The sequence below is a fragment of the Phocoena sinus genome, chromosome 10, assembly GCF_008692025.1.
Source record: "Phocoena sinus isolate mPhoSin1 chromosome 10, mPhoSin1.pri, whole genome shotgun sequence".
NCBI classification, from domain to species: Eukaryota; Metazoa; Chordata; class Mammalia; order Artiodactyla; family Phocoenidae; genus Phocoena; species Phocoena sinus.
The window spans coordinates 8,705,055-8,733,039 of NC_045772.1; the positions used below are offsets into that span (position 1 = coordinate 8,705,055).

A 27,985-nucleotide genomic window follows, 5' to 3' on the forward strand; every position below is an offset into this window, starting at 1 on the left:
CTCTCAGGGTGCTCGCCGGTCCCCTTGCTCCCTCTCCCGTCAGGCGCTCGCAGGCGCCGGGGCCCCGCCCCAAGGTGCTGCTGGTGCCGCAGGGTTTTACAGAAGGAAAGATGTGAGGACGAGAGAGTGTGGCTCAGAAGCAGGAGGCTGAGCGTGGTGCTTTCTCAGGTCCTGCAGCCCCCGGCTCTCCAGGCGTCCAGCCCCCGGCCGGAAGCAAGGCCAGCCACCCCGGCTCTCCAGGCCTCCGGCCTCCGGCCGGCCACAGAGCCTGCGGTTCGGCAGTTTCCCGGCCGTCCACTCAAGAACTCTCTCCGCAGGTCCTCTCAGTCACATGCGTGAAGAGGGGGTGGTGTGCGATTTTCAGCTGGTCTTCCTGGCCTGGCGTCATGGCAATTAGGCCAGGTCCCTAAGAAGCCAGGGAGGCTGAGGCTCCTCAAGACAGTCTGACTTTGGCAGAAGGCCAAGGCTGGTCTTTGGCTGACATATAACTAGAGAAGGCACATAAGTCCTGTCTGGTGAAGGGCCTGAGGGCCATCTCTGGGGTGGGAGGAGGGCAAACGCTCCTGCTGACAGGGCCCAGCCTCCAGCACCACCAGAACATCAGCCAGGGTCTCTCTCTCCCTACTTTGGGCTGCAACTCAAGGCAAAAAACGGGAGGGAGTCGCCTCAGGTAAAGGCGTGAGCAGAACTGCCAGATGGGCTTGCAGCAGGCGATAGCCAAGGAGGCCCGGACCACCCAGGGCAGAGCCTGCCAGGATGCTGCTGGGGGAGGGAAAGGAGACCTCAGCACAAGGGCTCTCAAAATGGCAGGGTCAAATTCTGCCCTTACTGCATTCAGAGTCTACTGCAGGAGCCTGAGGGACAGGCCAGGAAGGCCACAGCAGCCAGCCCCCAGCCGTCCTCGCTGCATCTTCCACCTTGAGTTCAGAAGCTCAAGCGAGACTGGATCCCGGGCTCAGAGCCCTGTCCTCGTCCCTTCTGTTCCCCCAAACCTCTTGGGGGACCAGCAGCACCAGGAAGCCCAGGAAAGGAGAAGCCAGGGGGCTGGGGCTGCCCCGGAGACCCCATCACATTAAGGTAGAAAGACATGGACTCACCCCATCTGGGGGCCTGCAGGGCAAGGCTGGCCCAGTGGAGGGAGGGGGCTGGGCATAAAGGAGAGCAGACGCTAGTCAAGCTTCCACTTCATGTAAACAAAGGGTGACCCCCTGCCCGGCCACGACAGTCTTGTGGAGGCGTGTGATTGTCTTAAGATGCTGCAGACCCTCACATCTGGGATACAGGGTCCCTGAGGCCAGGATGGAGGCTGCTGGGGCAGGAGGCCACTAGGCGTCCGATGTGCAAATAGGTGCAGGGTTTGACCTGTGTCTCCACAGGACAGGATGGGGGCATCCACAGGTCCTGCCAACAGCTGGCCCGCAGCTCACAAAATCACACAATTGCTGGCCTTGGCAGGACTGGAACTTGTTTTACCTGCAGAGACAAGGGACACAGGCGGGGGAGGATGTAGGTAAAGTGCTCCCTGGGCTGGCCTCCAGCCCCTCTACTATGCACCACCCACACTGCAAATTTGGGTGGTTGGGTCACTGTCTCCCTCCCAAGCTGCAGAAACCAGGTCAGTAGGTCCTCAGAAGAGCAAAAGGAAAGATTCTCCCTGTCCTGACAGCCTCAGCAAGACCACCACTGGTTGGGGCATCAGGGATCTGCCATCTTCTGACCTCAGCGGGGCGATTCACCAGTTACTAATACCCTATGCTGCGTCACAGCTCACAAGCGCGACCGCAGTCACTGTCAGTGACCCTCAGCGTGGCCCTGCCGCAAGGGGGCATCCTCGGCCTGACCTGACAGTGGGGGACAGCGGGGACAGTAGCCCCCAGAGCCGGGCAGCGCCTGCGCCACTGCCTGCTCTGCCGAGCCCCATCTCAGCTCTTCCCACCACTCAGGCCGCCGACGTGGAAGGGGCAAAGCGGTGCCTCAGGAGGGGCCACTAGGCTGACCTGGAGGGAGCCAGGCATGGTGGCGCGGACCCCAGGCTTAGGGGCGCGGGGCACACCCTTCACCGAGAAGAAAGAGGTGGAGAGGCACAGTTCTCCTCTTCCCAGGCCCCTTCCATCCGTGTCCACTGCCTTTACACCCCAAGCAGAGGCCGGCTGTGTTCCTGCCCTCAGGCCAGCGCCTCGTGTCTGCTGCGGGGAGTCCTCCTGGGGCGCTGGCCGCCGCCTCCTGGGCGGCCGCTGACCTCTTTCCTGCCGGTTCCTCTCCACACCGCCAGGGCCAGGGTCATCTCCCGGCACTCACACCACCTTCCCGTATCACCTCAGCTGTGAATTTCACGGAGGTGGTGTTGGCCTCCTCTCCCGGGCCATTAGCAAGAGAGGTGCTGAACAGGCCTCAGTAGGGCCCTTCCCTGCCCGGCCAGTGGGACCCAGGCCTCGGGACTTGCTGCGGGTCCAGCTGAGCCTCCCTGGAGGCCGTTCTGAGAGCAGCTAGAGCGTCGATGAGGTGGGAAGGGAGCCAGACGGTGATGCCCCCCTCCCTGTGGCTCCAAGGGCCTGGAGCCGGGTCAGCCTCCAGCCTCCTCGGGTGCTGAGGCTGCCTCCGCTGCCCTTCCCATGCCGCAGTCCCCTGGCTGCCGCAGGACACGTCCGTCCCCACTTCCTGTCCTCAGCGGCTTGCTGTACTTGCTTGGCCTACTGAGCAGATGCCGAGTTTCTCCCCAGAGGCAGCAGAATTTTGGAGGCAGGTGAGAAAAGTCCTCTGGGCTCCAGAGGCCAGGGAGGAGTGGCCGCGTGGGCTGGGGGCAGCCGGGGCAGAGCAGGTTTGCGGCCAGCTCCCCACACTCCCACCCACTCTCCGAGGCTGGATGCGAGCCTGGACACGGGCCTCTCGCTCAGAATTCACCTCCACGCCTCTGACGGGAGGCCGGGCTGAGGACCAAGCCCTCGAGCCCACCCCTCCCGCGGCGCACAGACCGGAGCCCGCTACCGCCTGCAGCACACGCTGTGGCCAATCACACCTGCTCAGATGAGTGGAGGAGAATCTATCAACAGCCCCACATTTCTACTTTTTACAAAGTGTATGTGGCACGGGCGGCCCAAAGGAGGCTCATGAGAGAAAGTCAAACTTCAAAGGAAGAAGTGAGACTGGACATGGGGGCGGGAAGTGGAGGAGAGGCGGCCTCAAGGAAGGCCTGGAGCATCGGGCCCCGGTCCGATGGTCAGGACCTGGCCGGTCCGGCTCAGCAGGCAGGAGAGGGGACAGTGGTGTAGACGGCTCACAAGGACAGTGAGCTCTACCTCCCTATAGGCTTCAGGACCTCACACTCCCCTTTTCTGGAAGATTCTTCCCCTGGATGTCCACATGGTTCTCTGCTTCCCATCATTCAAGTCTCTGCTCAAATGCCCCTTTGTCAGAGAGGCCTTCCCTGATCACTCTTCAGGAGAAGGTCCTTGCCGTCCCTGTCCCCCTGCCAGTACATAAGAGCAGGGGCAAGATCACTCTGTCCACTGCTACACCAGGAATTTAGGACAGTGCCCGGCACAGAGCAGACACCGCAGATAGACATGTGCTGAAAACAATGAACGATCAGGCAGCAGCAAGCTACGTAAGGGTTCATACCAATCTAATAACAAGAGCAACTGCAGTGGCCTCAGTGGGTGGTGACTGGGTAACGTACGTGCCCTCACTCACCTAGATGGTGACGGAAGCCCCAGCCAGGCCCGAGAGACCAGCAGGGCAGGGGATTTTGACATCTGCCAACGAGACTAAGGACGCCTGCCTCTTCTCTGGAGCCCAGTGGGATCAGCTCCTCGAAGGATGCCCACTCAGCTCCCCTCTTCTGTGCCATGTGACCGAGACCTTGGCTGGTAACAGTGCTCAGGTTCATGGAATCAGAGCACGGCCTGAGAACATCAGCTGGGGTCTGACCTCAGGAGCGACACTGAGTTCTGGAACTCCATCTTGGCAAGACAGCTGCTGAGTAGGCTCACCCTGGAGCTGAAGGCCCACGGGTCCCTTATGGAGCTCTGAACCCCAGCAGCACCTCCCCAGCCTCCCATCCCAGGCAGGGGCCCAGCCTTCCAGGAGAGAGATCTGAGACCTCCACCCCAGGGATGACACAGGCAAATCTGAAGTTCCCAAATCCAGGAGCCAGCGAGCACATCGCTAGGAGCCAGACCACACTGCCAGCCAGGGTGGCCCATCCACGCACCACTCAGGGGAACCTGGGAGAGTTCTGGCAAGGCAACTGTGGCTGCAGTCACCTCAGAGAACTCTGGGGACAGAAGCGTGGGCTCAGGGGCCCTCGGAAGGTGGTGACCCAGAGGCACTCTCCTCTTCCTCCGTACCGGGGGCAGGAGGCCAGTCAGATACTCAGGCCTCTGGCCCTTCCAAACAGCCTTTAAAGACGTAGGTAGCTGGTGTCAACCCTAACCTTCCAGAGATGGCCATAACGCTCTGGCAGGCCCTGGGAGGCAGGAGAGCCCGTCGCCCTTTTCTCACTCGTGACCGTGGGCACAGGGCCTCGCCTCTCTGCACCTCTGGGGTCTCGTCTTGAAACAACGTCATCAGGCAGGGTGGCTGTGGGTTCTGGGTGAGAGCATTTAGCACCGTGTCTACCCAGCACACGCCAGGTGCTCAGCCAAAGTCTGTGCCTTTCTTCCTCCTCTTACCGTGCACGAGAGTGTTGGCCTTGTCCCAGGGATTTCCCCAGGGGAACCAGGAGGGGTTTCAGGACATCACCTGGAACCCCCTCCCCCAAACTGGCAGCCCCCGAGGGCAGAGCCCTGTCACCTAATCTGCTGCTCTGAGGACCCCCATGTGGGAAAACGCTCGGGGTGCTCATTTAAAATGCAGATTCCTGAGCCCAGCCGAGTGGGACAGACTTGTCACTCTTTTGACAAAGCTCTCCAGTGACTGCTGGCCCCTGAGGCTGGATCTCTGCCCCAGAGTCCCGAGCTCCTGGATGGGCACAGGTGGCCGGCTCAGGAAAGGGGCCAATTGCAGGAGCAAGGACTTCGCTGAGAGAAAAACCAGAAGGAGAGGGTGCTTGGCTTCCACCAGTAGGGGGGGCTGTGAGCCTTCAAACCACCTGGCCGCCCACGGCTGGACTGCCAGACCCAAAGGAAGGGATTTCTGAAGGTTCTCCCAAGGGCCACACTTGGGTTTGCAAAAATTTGCATGCTGTTTGACAACTATATACTTCTTATCAAGTAATTGTGCAGGCTGTCAGCTCTTAGCTTTACTATTTTTCTCTCTTTTACCCACCCTGTCATCGGCCTGCGTTCTCCCTTGACAAGAGGGCAGCAGGGACAGAAAGGACAGTCAGAATCAGAGCTCAAAGGGGCCTCTTGAACCCGTCCTGGATCAACCCCTCCTCTTCTCAACCAGGAAACAGCCCCGGGGAGGTGAAAGGACGTGTCCAAGGTGTGGGGAGCAAGGTACTGGGCGCTGAGATCCATCCGATGGCTGTTCTGATGATGCTCTGAACGATCCCTGTAGGATTCACTGTAGGACAGGGATCCTTTCCCTGGATGGGGCCCTAAGGGAATAGCTAAAGTGATCTCCTCCCAGATGACAGTTCCCAGTGTACTAGGATTGCTAGTTCCAACCTTGGGGACCCCCATGCTGCCAGGAACATGAGCCTCTGGCACACAGAGTCCTGCTGATAAGCTGCTGCCCGAGAGGACGCACTAAGCCAGTCAAATGTGCGGGAGGCTGGAGGCCACAAAAAGGGGCGTTGGGGAGGGGGGGTCTCTGCTTCTTGCCCTGCCTTCGAGGGAAGAAAGCAGAAGGGAGAGGAAAGGTCTCTTAAGGGACTTGAATTCCAGGCCCTCAGGGCTGGATGCCCATCCAGGTACACAGAGGCTGTGCTGGACGAGGCCACGCTGTGTGTTTCCTTATGATGGAGCAGGAATAGGGTGACCTTGAGGGCCATCCCTCGTGCGTGCCGCTGCACTCTTGCACTTGCCCTTCTCTCTCTGTGTCTCTGACTCTCTCTCTCTGGGTGCCAGGCACTCAGGAGACGAGCTGGTACAGGGCACTGTCCCTGGCTGTTTGGCTGGCTCCTGGCACCCCACGCAAACACTCAGGGAGCAGCGGAAGTGTCAGTGACCTGTTCAAGTCATCCAAGCAGGGGAATCTGATGCTGAGACTCACCAAAGGAGGCAGGAAGGGATAAGACAATGGCCTTTTGTTTCTATGGAAACAGCACCTCAGGGTGAGGGGCTGAAGGAAGAGAAAGCTTCTATTTCACCTCCAGTCAGGATGTGGGAAAGAGCCCCTTTTGTGGTTGGGCTCGCCCCTCCCCCTCTCTTCCCTGCCAGGTGTTCACCATGGCAACCCTTCTTCCAAACAAGAGGTGCAGGGCAGCAGAAGCATCCGGTGCTGGGGGAGCCGGGGAGCCCAGGGGGATGGGCCGGGCCCAGCTACCCCTCCCTGACAGGACACGGGCCCTGGCCTCGGTTTGCGTCCCGGCCCCACTATCACTTACTGTGCCCTGGGACCACTTAATTCACCTCCCTGAGCTTCCATCTGCCACCTCCGTGGTTCCTGTGAGGGCCAAGTGAGAGAGAGAGAGCACCTAGTGAAGGACCCAGCACGTGGAGGCGCTCAGTAAATGCTTCCTGGCCAAATGCAGCTGTAGCCCTGGCACTGCTGCTGTGCCCAAACTCTCGGAGACTCCAGGCCTGCCCTAACTTTAAGGCACAGACTGAGTGCGTCAGGCTCTCTAGCAGGGCTGGGGCATCAGTGTTTGGGAAGACTTGCACTCCAGCCAATGTCAGGTCAAAGCTGGGGCCTTGAGGGACACAGGAATTCTGGGAGCACTCAGGCTGCCCAAGGTAAGTCCCTGCCATTACCTACCTGGCCAGCCAGGGAGCCCAGCCTCACCGCTGCAAAGCCCCACAGCCATGGAGGGAGAAACCCCAACATGGAAACCCCTTTGACTCAGCAATGCCGACATGAGAAAAGGTGCCAGCAGTGGCCCTGGCTGTCACCACCAGCCAGAAAAGGCCACTCTGGAGACTGTTCCAGAGAAAGAGAGAAAGGCAGAGAGACAGCCAGAAAGATGCCACCACCAGGAACAATCTCTCCCAGAAGTAAACAGCCTGGCAAATACCACTGATCAAATAAACACAGGGAGGAGCCGTGTCAAACTACTTACAACAGAAACAAGGAAAAGTGGGTCAGGGCATTGGTGCGGTATGTTTGACCAGGTCAGATCCTGACGGCAACGGATCCAGCAAGGAACAAGGTTTGCTGGAACAAGCCCTAGAGTCAGAGCCCTAGTCTCAGACTACTCCGTGCCCAGCACTGTTCTGAGCACTTCATATCCTCAGAACAGCTGGGCGAGGCAGGCATCCATCCCTTTCCCCTTTTAGAGAAGAGGAAACTGAAACTCCGGCCTGCAGTGGCTGGCCCCAGGCCACACGCAGGCAAAGGCCAGAGCAGGATGGGAATTGAGGACCACAGGGCCCAGAGCTGATGTGCTCTCCCTGCCGGGAGGCGGCCTTCTTGCAGAATCAACAGTGCTCCTGGACCAGGGCCAGAGGCCTGAGGAGCCCTGGGCCCAGTGGGAGGGGCTCACCTGAGACGTCGTCGCCACTGGAGCCCTGGTTGGGCCTCTTCCCCGCCATAAACTCCGCTTCGGCCAGGGCCTCGGGGGAGGGGGCGCTGGCCGTGCTCTTGGGCGCTGCGGGCCTCTTGGACCACCGGCTGAAGAACCTGCTGCTGAAGCGCCTGCCCTCCTTGGCCGCGGTGGCCTCCCCATTGGCAGCTTCTCCTCTGCCATTTTGGGCAAGGGCCTCCCGGGGTCTGGGCTTCAGGTCCACACGCAGGTGGGAGAACACCCTGCCATTCCGACTCAGCTCTCCCGAGAGAATGGGCTCCACGGGGGGCAGCACCTGCTCCAGCGTGACCAGGTCATGCAGGAAACTCTCCAGGCGCCGTGCTGACTCGTCGCCCTTGCTGCCCTCCTCCTGCCCCTCTGCATTGCGGCTGGCCTCCTGCTGCTGCCGGGCAGCCCAGCGCATCATCTCCCCGGGTGGGTGGTGGCTGCCCGTCACCAGGGTGTACTTGGGGTTGATAAGCTTGCGAGCCACAGTGGAGGAGTAGTTGAGGCCCAGCCTGCCAGCACCTCCTGCCAGGCCCAGCTGCTGGTACAAGTCCACCTCCTCGGAGATGGCGTACAGCTCCCGGAACTCCACGTCGAAGGGCTCCACGTTCTGCCCTGTCAGGAGGAGGAGAAGGTTCCTGTCCACATGGGAGGAACTCCAGGTGAATCTGGGAACATGGGGACAGAAAAGCAACATACATGTGCCCGGACCTGCAGCCTCGCCCTGCCAGCCGCCCCTCGGTGAGCCCATCTCAAACCCCGCTGCCCAGCCCGACCTGCTCCACCACTGAGGCTGGACGCCTTGCTGCCTTCGTGCTGGGGTGCTCTTCCTCCACAGACCCAAATCCTCCCTTGGTCCAGGTCTTGGCCTCAAATGCAGAAAGCAGGCAGTGGGTGCAGGGCAAGGGCAAGAGAAGTCAGGTCTGGATTCAAACCTGCTTTCTGCCCTGCGTGCCTTGTCAAATGGGGCTTGTAAGGTGTAGCCACAGAGTTGCTGTGAGGCTCAAAGTCCAATAACGAATATAAAAGGTTTCGCTCAGTACCTGGCACAAACATACATTTAATGAGTAGTACCTATAGCTGCCACTACTGTTAATAGTATTCCATTCCTTAATAGTTCTCCTCTGAATTTTTAGAGCACCTAGCATCTGCAAAACCCCATACTTCAACCAGATAAGAGGACTGACGCCATTTATTAATTGTTTCATGTGCCCGGGTCTCTTCCAGCCTCAAAAGGCAACCAGTTGTTGTGGACCATGCAAGGCAGGCAGTGCTTAATGCTCAACAAAAGTTGACCCTCTTTCTTGAATAATCCATTAGCCAGAAAGTTTGAGGGAAGGGACTGGCCAGGAGGCTATTCTTTGCTGTCAGAATAGACAAGAGCTCTTAAACTCATGATTGTGGAGGCTCCAGTCCAGCATCTTTCTGAACATGAACACTTCTGACCACGAACAAAGGCCTCCCAGGTCCTTCTCTGACCTGGCCCAACTCACCTGTAGGATCCAGTGGCTACTTTATCACCATCTACCATTAGGAACTTGGATGACAGGGTCCCCTTGATCTTCCCCATGGGCATGTAAAAGCCAACACCTGTCACAGAGCGGACACGGATGTTCTGTTGAGAAGAGGAGAAAGGCACTGTCACTCAGGTTGGGGCCCTCGAGGCTCTAAGTTGAGTCTCTGCGTGGGTGGAGGATGAATCCTCTTGTCCACGGGACCCTGACTCTGCTTCCTATGGCCTGAGGAAGTCAGCAAATCTGGCCTTGGGCTCAGACGGGCCCAGGGTGGCCCCAGTCTGCTCTCAAAGCTCTTCAGAAGAGAAACACAGCCCTGCCTTCAACCCTGACAGTGACTCTGCGGGCTGAGCGCCCGGGACTAGGCTGGAGCTGCCTCCTTAGCCTCAGCAGCCTTGGGATAAAATGTAAGCCAGTCGTGCAGTTAGGGTTATCAGTTCATGAGGCAAGGTTTTAGACAGAAGGAAAGGGGTTGAGAGTGCTGTTCACCTGGGCCCCTGAACTGGGGAGCAGGCAGAGGGAGGGGCAGAGGCAGTCTCCATCCCACTTCCTTCCCCCCTCCCACCCCCAGTCCCAGTGATACAACTTACCCGAATACGGAAGTCAGCGAGCTCCAGGCCCTGACACATCTCCAGGAAATACTTCACGCCCGCCTCGTCCAGGATGATGTACACTGGCACGCGGCGCTTGGAGGCAGCATCCACAATGTCTTGGAAGATCTCACCATCAGTGAAGAGGTCCATGACCACAGCAATGACCTGGACAGGGAAGGGCACTAGTGAGGCACGTGGTGACTACACACATACAGAGTCACACTGCGGCCCGCAGAGGACCAGCTGGGCTGGGGTAAGTGCTGGCCAAGAGTCAAAAATGCCATCTGCACCACTCCTGGGTTTTGCACATCCCCACCCACCTCTGAGCACATGTGAGCGGGAGATGGGCTCCCTGCTCTGGGAAATTAAGATGGTGCAGACGGTGCAGGCCATGCTGCTTGTACTTCATCCTTGGCAAATTCCCACCACCCACCCTGGGGATTTTCCAGCAGCTCTTCAGAAGCCACGTCAGTGGAGATCTAGGAGGCTGAGGAAAGTTGGTTCTGGTGCCTTCGGGAAATAAGCAGGTTCAAGGAGCTGCAGTCACTGAGAGGCATGAAATGGACCATTTCCACAAGCTGCAGATCTGCTCAGATACCACTTTCTTTGCAGACCTGGGTGCTTTGATCTCCCTGCAGCTGTGCAAAGCCCTGTGCTTCCCTGAGCACAGATTCGGGCAGAGCTCCAGTTAGCTCGGGCTCCCTTGGCCTCCAGGTGTCCAGACCATCCCACTTCATCCTCAAATCAAGGTCCCTGCCTAGGACCCTTGATTTCCAAAAGCCAGCCTTGATTATCCATCCTGGAAGGCGAGGCCTTCCGCAGCCTGAGGCAGATTTGCCTTTCTGACCTCAGCCTCCTCCACTTTCCTATACAAGCCTTCAGCTCCAGAGGCAGGGTGTTCTTGTTGGCCCCAAGCACTGTGCCCATGATGCAGAGGAAAGTATGTGCTTTGGGGTGAGAGAGATCTGATTATAACCACTTTCTATTTATGTAACCTTAGGCAAATCCCTTAACTTTGATGAGCCTCTGTTTCCTCATCTGCAAAGTGGGGATACTCTGTACTTGATACATTTGGCATCAGGATTAGAAATAACATCTGTAAGCATCAACAATGCCTGACATGTAGGTAAGTCTTCAATAAATGGTAACCATTGTATGGTCGAAGGAGTCTGCTTGTCGTTGTAACTGAAAGCCCGAACGCTGAAGCCAGGCAGACCAGGCCTGGTTCACGAACTCCACTGCTGACTCATCAGTGCCCCAGCTTCCTTGGCAGCAAAATCGAGCTCATAGTAGCACCTGTCTCAAAGGGTTGTTGAGAAGGCTTAGAGAAGCAAACTGTGAAAGCGTTTAGCACAGTGCCGGCACATGTTAAGCTCAATAAGTGTATCCTCCATCACCATCATCATCATCACAATCACCGTCACCTTCACGTGTGCTCTGCCATTACCTCTGCCTCTAAAGACCACCCCCCAACACCATTTACACAGTATCACATAAGGCCCTTCTTACCTCCTACATTTAATACCCAATCATTCATACAAGTAACATTTACAAAGCCCCACAGGCAGAGGGAGGATCTAAGGACAAACTATAGTCCCTAACTTCAAGGGGTTAATCCAGTTGGAATCATAAGACATTCGCACAAAATAATAAGATATAAGGTAAAACGAGATAAATGCCTTAAGAGATGCACAAATGATGTGTGATGTGAGTTCTAAGGAGGGGTGGTAGGAAGAGAAGGAGGGACTTAGGGAGGGGGAAGATTGAAAGATTACTTTCAGCCAGGGGAGAACAGGAAAGGTTTCACTGAGGAAGCTGAAACCTGAAGAATGGGCAGCCTTGGGTGCCATGAGAAATGAGCAGGGAATAAAATCGAGCAGGGAGTAAAACCAAGCAGGGTAGTGGGCAGGGCTGCCATGCATGGGTATGCAGGTTGTGCACTGCACACAGGCACTGGGCTGATGGGGGTGAGTGGGAGCTGTGCCTGCCTGAGGAAGAGATGCCTTTTCCTAATCTGCGCACAGGTGCCACATGGGCTACCAGGGGCCTAGGAGGTGAACATTTCAGGCAAAGAAAACAGCACAAGCAAAGAAACTGAGGACAGGCATGACTGACAAAAACAGAGGAGATGCAAATAAAATACTGAATGAAGAAAGAGAAATAACTACAGATATATTTACTTTTTAAGATATTCTTACTATTTAAGAAATGGTAAAAAGACTAGGAATATTTACACATTGATGACTTTGAAAAGGAAATTGACATGGATAAGTCATTAAAAGTGAATTAAACAGGGCTTCGCTAGTGGTGCAGTGGTTGAGAGTCCGCCTGCCGATGCAGGGGACACGGGTTCGTGCCCTGGTCCGGGAGGATCTCACATGCCGCGGAGCGGCTAGGCCCCTGAGCCATGGCCACTGAGCCTGCGTGTCCGGAGCCTGTGCTCCGCAACGGGAGAGGCCACAACAGTGAGAGGCCCACGTACCGCAAAAAAAAAAAAAAAAAAAGTGAATTAAACATATCAACTATAGTTCAGTTTTTTAAAAAGTAAATTAAATATAATACAGCATAATCAAGTAAGGTTATCCTAAAAATGAAAGGATTATTCAACATCAGAAACATATCAATTTATAACATTTATAGTGCCAAAGAGGGAAAATCATATATTATCTTGATAAGTTTTAAAAAAGTATTTGATAACACTATTTGTGATTAAAACTCTCAAAAAACTAGGAATAGATGGGACCTTCCTTAATGTCATAAAGGCTATCTACTAAAAACCCTCATGAAACATACTTAAAGTTGCATTCCCTTTAAGTCTTAAGCAAGTCAAGAATATTCACTTATCACCACTGCTGTTCAACAAAGTATTGGCGGTCCTGACCAATGCAACATGACAAGAAAAAGAAATGAGACAGAAGGATTAGAAGAGACAAAACTACCAGTATTTAAGGATGATATTTTAAAAAAAAACAAAAAACAGAAGAATGCAGAGAAAAACTATCAGAAGTAATAGGAGAATTTGGCAAGATTGCCAGATACAAGAAAAACTTACAAAAACCAATAGCATTCTTCTACTACAGCAATAACCAATTTAAAAAAGAAAAGAAAATAAGGTCCGTTCAAAATTGCAACTTAAGCACATAGTATTTAGGAATTAATACCTTTATGGAGAAATTTAGAAAACTCTATTAAAGGACAGTTACAAATATTTGAATAAATGAAAAGATAAATTGTGTTCATGGATAACATGATTTAATGTTTTAAAAATCCAGTTCTCCTCGTATTAATAAAATCCCATGCAATTCCAATGAATGGTCAGTAAAATTTTTTGAGGAGTTCAAATATTTCTAAGATGTGAGGAAGAATGAAGATTCAAATAGCTAAGTCAATTTTGAAAAAGAAAAGCTAAAAGGGGACACTTGTCCTACTAGACAGTAAGACATACTGCAGAGCCAAATTAATAAGAATTGCGATACTGAGATAGGAAGGAACTGACAAATAGACCATGGGACAGAATAGAGAGACCAGAAATATATAGGTACCTACACACATACCTAAAACTTTAAAGTTTAAGTTAAAGTCTTAACTTTAAGGCAGAATCACAACTCAGTGGAGAAACAATGCTGTTTAGTAGATGCTATTGGGACAACTGGCATACTAAATGGAGAAAAATTAAATGGATCCCTACCTCACACCATATAGGTGAATTTCAGGTAGGCTGTACACCTAAATGCAGAAGATACAACTAATAAAGGAATTCATGAAATATAGGAAAATATCTTCATGGCATAGGTAAGATAGGATTTCTTAAGATTCCAAAAGCATGAATCGTTAAGACAAATAAAATTTTAAATGAGGCATTTGGCAAATTAGGGATTTTCTGTTCAAAGAAAGATGTCAACAGACAAAGATAACTGACAGGGAGAAGATATCTGCAATGTCTACAACCAAAAGGAACTAATAATACACAAGAGATGCCTGCACATCAGCAAGAAAAAGACAGAAAACTAATTAGAATAATGGGCAAAGGATATGAATAGGCAATTCCTAGAGGAGATACCTGAGTGGCTAATAAGTATGTAAAGAGAAGCAGACCTCATTAGTAAGCAGAAAGACTCAAATTAAAGCAAAGAGACAGTAATAACTGCACATGAAGTGTAACCTTTAAAAATTGTATAAAAAATTTAAAATAAATTTTAAAAAAGCAAAGAGATAAGAGAGACACCACTTTACAACTATAACATGAACTAAAAACTAGAAAGTTGGATAGTCCTAAATGTTGGCGTGTGAGGAAAGGGGAACTCTCATTCACTGAGGGTGGGAGGGAGCACTGGTACAGCTATTTCTTAGGGCAAGGGGCAGAGCTCCGTGGACTTAAGGTTGTGCATGCCTGGAAGCCAGCAACGCTACTCTTGGCCACACACCCAGGGAACCTCTTGGATCTTTGCACAGGTCTATAAGGGGGCAGGAACAAAGACATTCACTGTAGCTTTCTTCGGGATAGCAAGGAGTTGGCAGCAACTTGGATGTCCATCTCTAGAAGAATGGATGTGGAGAATGTGAGGGATGCTCAGGACAGAGTGCTCTGCAGCAGACAGAAACAATGAACGAGTTCCATGTGCAGAACCTGGGTAGTTCTTTTTAAGATGAATGTTAGAGATAGAGATCTATAGCCTAATACCATTTATGTAAATAAAAACACACTACATAAAATAACCCTGCACGTTTTTCAAGGATACGGACATGTCCAAGGACATACACTGAATATAGGAGGGTGGCTGCCTATGGAAGGAGAAAGGGACGGGAGGGAAGGACAGAGTAAAATAAGAGGGGCCTTCCCTGGATTGACGATGGCAGCGGACCATGAACTGAGGCTCACAATCAGCTCTGCACTTGAGGTCCAAAACAGACAAACAAAAAACAATTGGCCTGGAACAGTTCAGGGTAGATGTAGCGTAAGGACAACGGGGTGGGGCTGGATCACGGAGGGTTTTAACAATCCACTTTAGGCTTCATTCCAGCAGAACACAGCTCGCACCATCTCAGAGGCCTCCTGATAGCTCCCAACTGCTGCCTGAGGCCAGAGTCTACTGTTTGCTCATTTCCAGACTCTCCACAGTGTCCAGCTCAAAGCTGACTTTCAGTATGTCGCTGGGGAGGGCTTCACTGGCTCAGGAAAGCGCTTCTGGATTCACTCTTGCTTTTGTTTTGCAATTGAAAGCGCAGGGAGCCTGCTCGCCCTCACCCCCACCCGACAGAGGATGTGCTGTGAGAGCATCACAGACTAGAGGGAGAGATGTCCCCAGGGGCCCTGCTTTCGGGAGGCTTGGTCTGCGGCGCCCTGGTCAGAGCCAGCCATCTGTGTCACTACCAATTAAGCAGTGAAATATCTGTAGTAGGAAAAAATCAATTGCTCGCTGACTCCTGCAATCTCGTTGTGGAGGAGTGGTGATAATTACCCTCCGCTTTGGTCTCTGAGGCCCTGCTTGACATTAGGATCCACGGCATCAGGCCCAGGAAAACCAGCTCCCCACTCCCTCCGCTCTGGTGTTTAATGTGCCACGTGATCCTACGGGCCAAATCTAACTTCAAGGCTCCCAGTATAAATGGAAAATCAGGTTTTATAAGAGAGACATCAAAGGCACAGAACCTGGGGAGCCGGATTTCGTCAGGAGGGAAAAGTCATCCCCTGGCCTCCCGGCAGGCTCCTTTACCTGGTTACCCACTGACGTGCGGCACCTGGGGAGAGAGGTTAATTTGAGGTGGCAGGAGTTTTTAGAAGCTGTCGCAGGCTCTGGCAAAGCAGTTCTGATGTTGTAACACTTCTCATCAGGTGTTTGGTTAGCTTACCATCTCCTCCTTTGATGTTCAGCCTCAGTGGTGGGGTGGGGCAACAGGGTGTGTTAGGGAACCTCTGAATTCCCCTCCATCTGTCACTTACCTTTAATTAAGCTGCCATCTTTTCAGATTCTCTTCCTGGACTCCTTAACTACCATTAGATTAACGAAATTAACGAAAAGGACTCCACCTTCCCCATGCACTCCGCAGGAACTCCACTCAAGACAGCCGAGGAGGGGCTTTCCTGGTGGCGCAGTGGTTAAGAATCCACCTGCCAATGCAAGGGACACGGGTTCGTGCCCTGGTCCGGGAAGATCCCACATGCAGCGGAGCAACTAAGCCCATGCACCACAACTACTGAGCCTGAGATCTAGAGCCCGCGAGCCACAACTACTGAGCTCACGTGCCGCAACTACTGAAGCACGCGCGGCTAGAGCCCGTGCTCCGCTACAAGAGAAGCCAGGACATGAGAAGCCCACGCACCGCTACAAAGAGTAGCCCCCGCTCGGGACCCCCTCATTTCTCACTGAACTTCTGGAATAGTTTCCTAACTAGTCTCTCCTCCATCTCTGTGCTCCAATTCCTTCTCCGTAGCAGTGACCCTGCCAAAACAACAGACTGATGAAGTGGTGGGTCCCACAGCCAAACTCCTTAACTTGGCATTGAAGGGCCTTATGATGGCCCCTTTCCTCCTCTCCAGCTTCATCTCGGACCATCTCACGTCTGCCCCTTGTTTTCAGCCGTGCAGGATGACCTGCAGTTACCCTAACTCAGGGTTTCTCCACTGTGGGACTTCCAGGGATCCAGGGACAGTACTCCTTGCTGCGGGGGGCTGTCCTGTACATCGCAGGGTGCTTAGCAGCATGCCAGTAGCGCCACCCCCACTGGGGACAACGAAAAATGTTTGTAGACATCGATAAATATCTCCTGGGGGCAAAACTGCATCAACTCCCCACCCCCTTTTGAGAACAACTGCACACACCAGGCAGTTTCCAGTTCTTCTGTTCCTACCCCTCCTGTACTCCTGTGAAACATCTACGCATCTTTCAAGACACAGGTAAGAATTTCCTGAACTTCTCCCCACCCAATATTGTTCACCACTCCCTGCTTCCTGCCCACGTTGTGTTCCGGGTACATAACAGAGGTCCTTGACATTTTATTGTAACATCTGCTGAATGGCTCTGTCCCTTACTGGGCTGTGGGCTCCCGGATGGCAGGGACCATCTGACTTCTCTCAGAATCTCCACCCTCAGGGGACATCTCAACACGAAGTCAGTTCTCCATGTTTGGAGAATGAATGTCTACATGGAGGGTGTTTCACGTCTACTGTTTTATTTGCGGGCTGTGGACCTAGCTTTGTTGTTAACTCTTTTATTTCATTAGTGACTAGACATTTTGGTGGAGGGACAAAAAAAAAAAAGAATGCTGCGCAAGACTCCCGGTTAGACCATCCTGCTGGAAGGCAGAGTTGAAGCTCTTCCTCAAGGGCACAGAGAAGGGAAAGTGGACGCCTTTTGGGACTGCGGCCTGAGCGCCAGTCCCTGGTCTGGTCTTCCTCTGTTCCACCCACCCAAGGTCTTGAAGGGGCAGCCAGCCCATTACTGAGGATAGTACTTTACCAAGGGGTCAAAGTCCATGCCAAGAACATCAGACCAGGAAGCAGAGCTGCCAGCAGCACATACAGCCAGCGCCTCTGTGCAGATTATGAAAGGGTACCCGTCCTCCCTGTGATGGAATGCAAGCCAACAAGTGGAGCACGGGCTGCAAGTCAGCCCTACAAAGCCCCTGGGCCAGGCTGCAGTGCAGGCACAGGCTGCATCTCTGCACTCGGCACCTGCACTGAAGGACATTCCAGATGGGCAGAACCTCAGAGCTGGGAGGAAATGTATCAGCTAGAGCCCAGCGCCAAGGTTAAGTTACCCAGCTGGGTCTTGGCAGAGGCGGGATTAAATAAAGCCCAGGCTTCTGACCCTAGTCCAGAGCTGTCACCCCCAGATGATGTGGTCGTGGGAGGCTCTGGGGATATCTACTCTGGCTAGGACCTGAGGTCACTTCTGGTCACACAAAACCAGGATACATCCATAGAGCCGGACGATACCACCCTCTCGGTCACTGGTTTCCCCAGCTCTGCTGACGTGGAGCTTAGGCACCGGGGCGGGCGTGGCTGCTGCTGACAAAGACCCCCGTCTCGCTCAGCGCCACTGTGGGGAAAAGGCAAGAGGCCCCAGGCCAGGCACGCTCCTTGCAGGTATGTGCTGGAGATGGTCACTTTTTCCTGGGGAGGGAGGGGAGCCCACATGGGCAACTCCAGTCCCCACTTGCCCACTGATTACCCATGTAAGCCTGGGGCCTGACTTTTACCTCCCATGCCTGCCCTGCCTGCCTCCTAGGGCCGTTGGGGGTTTCAGATGAGATCATGCCCACGAAATCCCATGAAAAAGCTGTGCGGTTTTGAGGGGCTATCACCAAACCAGGTGAATGGGGCCAAATGCCCACACCTCCAGCCCTAAGGTGCCTTGGGGGTAGGAAGGGCAGCACCTGGGCAAACTGGTCAGCTGCTGCCTCCCAGAAGGTCCATCTGTCTGGCAGCCCAGGGGAGCCAGTTCTGGGCAGGCCAGCCAGCACCCGGCTCACACATCCCCAGCTGTGGATCGCCTTCTCTGATTTCCCCAGCGAGCGATCTAGGTCTCCAGGGCAGTGGCTGTCAAACTCGAGCCTGTAGAGGATCAGCCGGTGGGGGGCGGGGCGGGGCGTGCCCGCTGAATGTGCGGACACTAGGGCCCCATCCTCAGAGAGTCTGACTCAGAGGCCCCTGGAAACGCATTTTAACGACACCCTCCCCCTCAGGTGATCTGAATGCAGGTGGTGGAAGGATCACACTTTGACGGCCAGCGTTGGGAAGAGAATCTACTCTCTGGAAGCAGAAAGTCTCACTGTTGTGGGGCCTTGAGTGAGTAATTTAAGCTAAGTCTCCATTTCCTCATTTTAAAACGGGGAGGTGGTCCCTTCAGGGCTGTTCTGAGTTTTAAAGGAGATAATGCAGCGGCACAAGGAACACAGTGCCTGGCCTGCTGTGAGCTGTGGGTCCACGTCGGCACCCCCTTCTCTCCTCTGATGGAACCCAGAACAAAGGGGCCTCACTTCGGAGGCAGCTCCCAGGGAGACAGCAGCACAGAGCTGCCCACCAGCCCCAGACGTCAAGGTAGAGATGTTTTCCTTTGCCTGATACCATGTCCAGCAGGTCCAGCACATGGTGATTAACGCCCAGGCAACACTACACTTCCAGGAAGGTCAAAACGTGAACTGAGGGGAAGGGCAGCTCAGTCAAGGGAAGAGTAAGTAAGTCTGTACAATGCACTGTCCCTCGAGTGATGCTGGGCATCAGTGCCCGCACACCGAGCACGGAACGCACCGCTAAGAAAACTGCGGCCCTGGGAATTCCCTGGTGGTCCAGTGGTTAGGACTCTGAGCTTTCACTGCCGAGGGCCTGGGTTCAACCCCTGGTTGGGGCCATGAGGTGCGGCCAAAAGCAAAAAGAAAGAAAGAAAGGAAAGAAAACTGCAGCCTGAGTGGAGAGCACCTCCAGGTGGGCTCGGGACCCAGTTGGCACGGCTGCCACTGAGCACGGAGAGGTGCTGCTGGAGGATGGAGACAACTCACCCGGCACACCGCAAAGGCTTTCTTTTGTCATCAAGGCTGCAACAGGCCCCATCCAATTTCTGCCCCGGTGGGATGTGAACAACTGGACAAGAAAGCTTTACCTTAAGCTTCCTGTCTGTGCTTCCTGGGGTGAGAGAGGAGAGGAAAGCCCAGGAGAGGAGGCCTGCATGACCGCCCGGGGAACACCCACGGACGCTGCCTGGCCCTGCCCCACCCGCCTTGCAGCCTCCTACCTCTGGGACACCAGAGTCATTTAGCTGAATCCCCAAAGTCCAGGAGCATCCTGCAGTGGGTGAAGCACAGACTTTGGAGTCGGGGGTCCCACAGGGGCGGTGAGACCACGGGTGTTACTTGACCCCTGGGAACTCTGCCTGTAAAGTGAGGCTGACTCATGGTTCTTGCGAGGATGCAGAGACGCAGTGACGCCTGGAGAGCATCTGGCGCTGTGCTTCCTCTCCACAGTGCCTGGCACACGGTGGGAGGGTGGGGGTGGGGCTCAGCGTCAGCGTGATGGGAGACTAGGGGTCGGTCCCCTGCTCTTGGCAGGTGGAGCCAGTAGCCCAACCCTAATCGTACCGTTTCCCTGCCCAAACCCTCGGCCTGGGTTCAGCCTGGCCAAAGACCCTCCGTGTGCTTCCAACCCACTCCCTCCCTTGATGATAAACTCCTCTGCGTTCTCCAAGCACACCCAGCAACTCCCACCCTGGTGGCTTAACTCACACTGTCACCACCTTCTCCCTGTGGTGATGGGAACATCCCTTCCCTGTTGAGATCCTTGCTTCACCCTCCCCCAGGCTGTCCCAGGTTCATTCTCGTCCTGGGTCCCCAGCCCCCTTCCCAGAAGGCACACCTGCTCGGGCCTGTGTCTCTCTGAGCACATGGTGGAGGGGGGGCACGCAGAGACCTGTCATGCCACCCTGCACAGGGCCTGACACGCAGTGAATGTCTAAAGAGTACCTCCGCAGTAGGGGGCTTCTCTTGTGGGGCTGAGGAAGCAGTCTAGACCAGAGCCCTGGCCCACCGAGAGGACAGAAGCCAAGACCACTGGGGTCTTGTTCTCTGCCTCGAGGCCGGGCTGCCCCCAGCCCACCAGCCGGGCATCTGCGCTTTGTCAGCTGAGGCTTCCCAGCTGTCTGAGGCCATGTTACACTGTTTCAGGCTCACTAATTAGACATCATTAAACACCAGGCTCCCTCCTGCACTGGCAGCCACTGGAGCCCAACTCTGCCAGCCAGGCCACTTCCCCTCCCAGACCCCTTGGCCTCTGTGCCAGCTCTGTTCCCGACTCTGCTGTGCACCACCGGGGCTCACTCCCTGTCCACCCCTCATCCTTATGAGGCACTCTTGACACCCATTCCCCAAACTAGGTGGATGAAGGGGTGATACAAAGGACACTTGGGCCGGCTCTCCAGAGAACAGACTGTACCCATGTGAGCAAGGTCAACTAATTCAGCCGTGAAGAACCATATGTGATCTGCCAGGCAGTAAGAAGAGCAATTCTTTTTAAGATCCTAGGCCAGCTTTTCCCTGCCCCACGGCATGCTTCTGGGATGACTTCCCCTGCACTAAGTTGGTGTTAATTAGTGAAAATTATCTAATGCAAGCTCATTTTAACATTAGCTTAAAGCTAACATAATTAAGAAGATAAATCAGCTGCTAAGAAAAAAAAACCCAATGAGGAAACACACACGATTCTTAGGATAAGCTGCTGCTTTGGGTTACTGGCCTGGAGCTCGGAGCACCACACACTACGTGGGCAGAGTAAGGCAGGACTCGAGAAGTACCTTCGAGGTATTTCTTGATGGATCAATCAGCGCAAGACAACTGGAGTTGGCCGCTTGCCCGGGAGGTTCTGAGCCGCGGCGAGGATAACTTACTGGCCATAGCCAGGTGATGCTGCCTGGGAGGGCTTCTCCAGAGAGGCAAGTGGAGGGTGCGGGGAGCGGGGGAAGGTGGTCAGGAGGGGCTGGGCGCTGGGAATAGCGTGACTCTGTGCACTCCGAGGCCTCCGGCCTTGCACACCCCGGCCGGCCCTCTGCCCACCCTCCCTTCCATACCGGCTGCCTCAGCCGTCAATTCCCAGGAGGCCTCTGTGCCCCTGGAGCTCAGTGGGATTCAGACTCAATCTCAAGTTCCCATCCAGCTCCACTATTTACCAGCCCTGTGACCTTACCATCTGTAAAATGGAAAGTTGCTGGATTGTTGTGAAAGTTAAATGAAATAGTATATTTTAAAAGGGCTAGCCCGGTCTGGTATTTAAGCACTCAACAATTAATAGCTATTGACCCGCTCCCTCCAACCTGTTCTGCAGTTTCTTTTCTTTTTCAGCGTCCACATTTTATTCACCTGTATATTTCTGGAATGTGGCACATGTGAAACATGGTGAGTAAATGAGCAGAAGTGGGGAATCTCCAAGCAGTCTGGGAACCCTTCTGGGAGGGGGAGTTAAGAACACTCACAGTTGGTCCTCAAGGACCCACGAAAAGGAAAGAAGCCCTGGTCCCTGTCCCTGACCCCGCCTCCTGCGGACTCACTGCTAGAAAACACAACAGAAAGAGCATTTATCTGGAGCCTCCCACATGCCCCACCAGTGCTGTAAGAGGCCCAACAGGGTGACCACCGTACAAGCTGGGCCGGGATGAGCTAACAGATTACTAGAAACTCAGGCCAGAGAGACCACTAATTAGAAAAGCCATAGGCTCTTTTCCTGGCCTAAGATTCTGGGATCATTAGCAAGTCTAAAGACTCCACAAATTCAGAGAAGGAAAAGAAAACGGGGGAAGGCAGCGGCCCCAGCTAAGGCCGACCAGTCATGCATGGCCCCTGGGGTAGGAGGTGTGGTGGGAGGGAGGGGGAGGGGCAGGGATCACTAGAGTGACTCAGCCTGGGAGGGGGTGTGGTCAAGACAGTGTCAGGAGCAGAGGCAGGCGGTCAGCCAGGACCCAGCCCTGCTTGTTGTCCTCTGCCCTGCTCCTCTCTCCCAGAAGATTGGAGGCCTGCCCCAGAACAGACTCTGCCCTGTACATTGTGAGGAAAAGGAGGCAGACCTGACCACTAGCCAAGGTGAAGCAGTGAGGCAGCATCCTGGGGGTGCACCTGGACAGATGGGGCGGCGTGGGGTTGCCGGCAGGTCTCCCATTAAGGTCTCAGTTTGTCAGTGAGGGCCCACGTCCCAGAGGGCCAGAAAGTGGCCAGCAAGAGGACACTGGTCGGGGAACTAAGATCCCACAAGCCATGTGGCATGGCCAAACCAAACACGTCCCTGGAAGCTACCTATATCCAGCTTCCTCGTGACACCAGTGCCACCAGGCAGAAAGAATCCTCTCCTCTCCCTCTCCCACCAAAGTAGTCCTGTACTTGTTTGTTTCCAGAACTAGTTGGTGAGCTTCCCAGAACCTGGCTGGCAACAAATATACTTTGCTTCTGGAATTTCAGATGGAAGTGGTGGCCACAGGGGCAATCCCCAAAAGTAACTGCATGTGTAGCAGAAGGACACAAGCCTTGAATTCAGACCTGGGTGGAGTCCCAGCTTGCCTCTTATGAGGAGATCTACGGCCTTGTGCTTTCCCTGAGCCTCTGGGAAAACCTCATTTCCCTTGCAAGGTGCTAAGGATTGAATTAATTAAAGGAAATAACATGCAGAGCACCTATCTTTCGACAATGTTAGCCCCTCGTAATATAAATCCCTTTTATCTGCATCTATTAGTCATCTTTTTCAAAATGCTGTCTCATATAGTCTTGCACTGGAGTCTCAGAGCAATCTTGTGAAAGTAAGCAAGAAGACAAGAATGATCCCCATTTTACAGATGCAGAGATGGAGGCCTAGCAAGGTCAAATGATTTGCCCAAGGTCACCTGGTAGAGGAGGAAAGACAGAGCAAGAATGAAGACACCCAAGCTCCCAGCTGCCAACTGTGTACTCCTTCCCCTGCAGTGACCTGGCCTCCTGAGACCACTGCCCAGCAAACCTGGCTAAGCTACCATGAGACCAAGAAGTCATGAAGAATGTACCCCTTTACTGAGGCCCCATCTTCTACTTTTGAACTCCCCGGGAAACACCCATCCTCAGAGTTTCAGGGACCTAAAGTGTCAGATTTCAGAGGAACCAAGCCTCAGCCTCCCTCTTCTCCAAAGACAGAAACACAGCCTGTCCCCCACCTCAACCCACCCCACCCCCGTGTCCCCATGCCCCAGCGCCTACTTGTGCAAGCTATCGTCCTTGAGGAGTCCTTCCAGACTGCCCTCGGGCTCTTGGAGCTGGCCCTTCTGAATGACTCTGCAGGGGAACGCCCTCAGGGACCCCTGATTCAGGGACGGGGAGCCTCCCTGCCTTCCTGTCTCATCTCGGCCTGTGGCAGATCCTAGAGAAGACCCTTGGCTGAGTACTCAGTTACCACAGCCCTGCAGACGAGAGCCACCCTGGCAGATGAGAGCCGCCCTGACAAACGGCCACATCAGATCAAGGCAGTTGAGAAGTGCGAGGGGGTCGGGGTGGAGGGGAGGGCAGCTGGAGCTGCTCCTCTCACCCAGAGGAAGAAACAGGAAGCGCACCTGCACAGGGCCTCCAACCTGAAGAGGAGAAGCAACCCCTGACCGTCCTAACTCTGACCTCCTGGCAGGCAGCCCCGCATCGAGTCCTGGGAGGAAGCTCAGCCACACGTCCCTCCCGGCTCTGAGAGGGGAGAGTGACGGCAGCACCTTTCCAGGACAACTGATGTCTGTACGATACTTTCTTGGTATCCTCTGCTTTCATACAGTTTCTTCCTGATTTTTCAAAACCATCCAGAAATCTAGGTAATGCCCTCCAATTTTGCAAGTCAGGAGTCCCAGGGAGGGAAGTGATTTACCCCAAAGGAACACAGTTTGTAAGTAGCCAGGTCAGGACAGAAATCAAGACCTTTCAACTTCAGAGCCTATTCTCTGTCCTTGACGTGAAGCTGGGTCTCCATTGCCCAGAAACCCCAGCTCCCAGGATCAGTGACTGAGCATAAAAGACAGAGACTCAGAATCCAATAGCCACAGAGCCAAGGGCTTGGCAGGGATGCTGGGACAGGCCGAGGCAAGATCCTGGAAGGACTGTGAAGTGCTCAGTCCCTGGAACTGCAGCTGCGTCATTATCCGCCAGCCTCAAGGGGACAAGGACTCTGGAACCACCCCGCGCCTTGGAAATAACCGCCCATGAGGAATGGTCACTCAGAGAGGGAAGAAGGGTTAGGCGAGGGAGACAGTGTGTTGGACCCACAGGAATAAAGAGCAGCAGCTCCCAGTTAATCAAAGCTTCCTAGCCCAGCAGCCACCCTCTCCTGGGTTGTGTTTATATCTACACGGGGTCATTGGTACTTCTGACCAGGGACCTGGGGAAGCTGTGTCCTCTCCTTGTCCTTGGTCTGAAGACAAATCATTAGACCCTTCTGGACCTCAGGGGCCTCCCCTCTGCCTGACACGGTTTTTGAGGCCCAAAGGAAATGCTGGGGGAGGCACTGTGGTAAGCAGTGAGGAGCTGGGTAGTTGGTATCCTTGAGTGTGGGGCTCAGGAATGCAGGGGCCAAGGGTCAGTCTTCAAGGTGGGTGGCCAGTAGGTTTTCCTCTGCTCCTGGAGCACAGGCAATACTCTCTAAACCTACTCAGTAGACTCAAAAATGGATGCCGCTGGTCAGAAGGGAGCTGGGGCGCAAAGATGGGTGGATGCTTGGTGCAATTCCACCCTTCTTGCTGCATTCAGACACGCTTGTAGACAGGCCCTCAGCATCAAAGGTCCTTCCCTAACCCGGTTCAGGGGCTGGGTCAGTGCCCCTCCTGCCACGCCCTCTGTTAAGCACCCATCATTCTGTATTAAAATGATGGTTTATTAGACTATTAGGCCATTTACGAGCAGAGGTGTGTTTTATATGTCTGTTTTCTACTGAAGGGCTTAGCACACAGTAAACCTCGAAATATTTGTCCAATGACCAAATGCACTCTTCTTCCAAATCGCAGTTATTTGGTCCTCTCACTCTGCCCTTGTAAATGAGAACCAGCCATTTCCTTGTCTACACAGGGTCTTGATTTAAGTCCAGTCCCCCCTGCCCCTGCCGTGCAGTTACAGTGGTCAAAGCAGCCCAAGCGGCAGCAACCTCCCCTGGTCCCTGCCAGCGTGGGAGAGGCCACGGACTCACTTCTGGGTCCCTGAAGGCACTTTTCCTCCTGTACTTTAAGCAAAGTACATCGAAAATCTCTCTCTCCTGAGTCTCTTCAGGAGAAACTGCCCATTCCAGTTTCCTTCTCTCTCTCCTTTCAACTCTGCAATTTACGTTCCTTGGGAAGCCCTCCCAGATTAGGCATATCCAGCCTCAAAAACTGCTTTCCTTCCAGCACATCCCCCAGCACTTGAATTAACTCTTGGAGGGCAAAGGCCACCTTATATCCTCCTATGGCTAGCGCCCGGCACACGGTAGGCACTCAGGAAATAATTACTGGTTTAATACGTATGCACTGGATCGGTTCACAGTTGTTAAAGTTTCTGTTGTTAAATATTTAAAGAGTTAAGAACACTCCACTACATAGGAGATTCCTGACATCCCATATGGGACTAGAAGTTCTAGTGGGCAGGGCCCTGTCTCCGCCTTCTTGTGACAGGGGTTCACAACCTGCAGTCCAGGTTGTGACCAGGCTAGTTCCATTCCAGCTCCTTGGTTCAGTCTGTTGCACCATCAACCGACAGCACAGCAGTTAAGGACTTTGGTGTTTGAACCCCGGCTCAGCAAGTGACTTAACTGTTCTGAATCCAAACATAAGGAAAATACCCATCTTACTCCGTAGTTGTGAAAAGCAAAAGAAAAAATGCAGGTAAATCATGAGCACAGTGGCTGGCACGTATTAAGGATGCATAAATCAAGGCTTGCTAGTATTACAGCGTGAGCCCTGACCCCTGACCCCGGCTGCACCCTGCTGCACAGTACAGTCACCCAGTCCTTTCTCCTCCTCTGTCCAAACTTGTCTTTCTCTTTTGCAGAATGCAATATACAAAGAACGCTCAGGTAGACAAGCTGGAATTCTTCAGAGAGGGAGGGTGGAAACATGGACAGGGAAAAGTTAACCCTTCCTTCTGGCAGCCAATCTAGCCAACTACCTGCATTGCGCCTTCCAGGAAGAGGAGGCCCACCACCGGTCTTTCTAGGCTCGTTCAGGGATAAAAGGGCTCCAACCACAGTTACTGAGTTGAATCAGAATGGTGAACCCAAGCCACTCCTGCTGTATATTTTGAACTGGGCACCGAAGGCTGCTGATGTTTCTTAACAAATCTCAATGTAGGGGAACCAAACTTAGCAAATAAAAATACAGAATGTCCCCATTAACTTTGAATTTCACAGAAACAGTGAATGACTTTTTAGCATCAGTATGTCCCAATGCAATATTTGGGTCATACTGAATAATACTAAATTTTTTCTTGTTGTTTATCTGGAATTCAAACTTAACAGGACATCTTATGTTTTATCTGGAAGCCCTACCCAGGTATCCCTACCCAAGGGCACAGAGTAAATCTCCCCCATGCCCTACGAACTACTGGCCCCACCAGTATTAGAATACCAGCCACTCTGGAAACAACACCTCCTTTCAATCCCCAGGTAGAGTAGACGCCGTAAGTGGGAGCGTCTTCTTGACCTGCTAAGTCCAGGGATCTGCCTTGTCAAAGCATCCAGCACAGAGTCAGGTACATAGTAGGTGCTCAAAATACATCCCTTAATTCATCCTAGACTGCGTGAGCTCTAGCACTGGGCCCAGAGCCGGAGTGAATGTCAGGGGCCAGGCCAGCCTTGACTCTGGGGGACCTTCTAAGAGCAGTGTGGCTTGGGGTGGGAGGCCACACCACACTTCCTGGGGTTGCCTGAGGATCAAATCAGAAAATGGCCAGGGATATGTTTTGTAAATCCCTGAGCAGCACATAGGTTATTATCAAGACCTTTGAGTGGCCCATTTTACCAAAGGACTCCACAGCCCACACTCTTCCCTAGGGAGAGAAACCAGACAGGGAAACAGAAGCACAGAGCAGAGGAAAGCCAGCGCCTCTGGACACTGTAATGGTGACGACAAGCAACTGTCCCAACACCTTGTAATTTGCCAAACACGTTCACATCCACGCTCTCCAGAGGACTCACCAGCCCCACGTCGGAAGGGAGGGTTCTGGGCCCATTTTCCAGAGGGTGGAAAGGGCGGCCAGGCCCAGGCCTTGCCTCGGAGGTGGCGCCTGGTCCAAGGGGCCAGGCGTGGGGAGGCGTGGGGAGGCGTGGGGGGCGGGGGGGCGTGGCCTACCTTCTGGGCCTGTTGGATCATCTGCCGGACCACTTGCTTCAGGTGGGGCGCCTTCTCCTCCTTAGGAGGGTGAGTGAAGAGGGTGACGCGGCTCACGCCGCGGTAGAAGGCTGCTTCGGTCCAGCCCAGCTCCAGCGGGGGCACCTCGGTGTCGGAGCGGTCGGGCCAGTAGGCCAGGGACTCGCCGGACTCGGCCGCGGCCTGCGTCGGGGTCTCGGCCTCGCTCTTGCCCCGGGCGGCGGCGGCGGCGACGACTTCGTAGGGGCTCCAGGCGGCGCCGAGGGCCTGACGCTCCTGGCTGGAGAGGAAGTCCCGCAGCTGCTCCTCCTTGACCCGCTCGCGGTAGGCCTGCTCGCCGCCGCCCAGCAGCGCCTCGAGCGCGGCCCGCCGCCGCTCGCAGTAGTAGAAGGCTGCCTGCGCCGCGGTCACCCTCTCGTTCACGTGCGCCTCGTCCAGGCAGCCGAGCTGGGACTCGGCCAT

At 54.1% G+C, this 27,985-nt stretch overlaps 1 protein-coding gene across 1 annotated transcript; it reads right to left on the bottom strand.

The window, feature by feature from the left end:
• Positions 1–17: 17 nt before the first annotated feature.
• On the bottom strand, positions 18–27,985 carry FAM83F (family with sequence similarity 83 member F). The gene is made up of 5 exons (XM_032645968.1): positions 27,506–27,985; positions 9,717–9,884; positions 9,106–9,227; positions 7,586–8,280; positions 18–1,473 (listed from the first exon to the last, which is right to left on the bottom strand). Exons 1-5 carry the CDS (start codon positions 27,983–27,985, stop codon positions 1,424–1,426), a joined length of 1,515 nt encoding a protein of 504 aa, XP_032501859.1. The 3' UTR covers positions 18–1,423.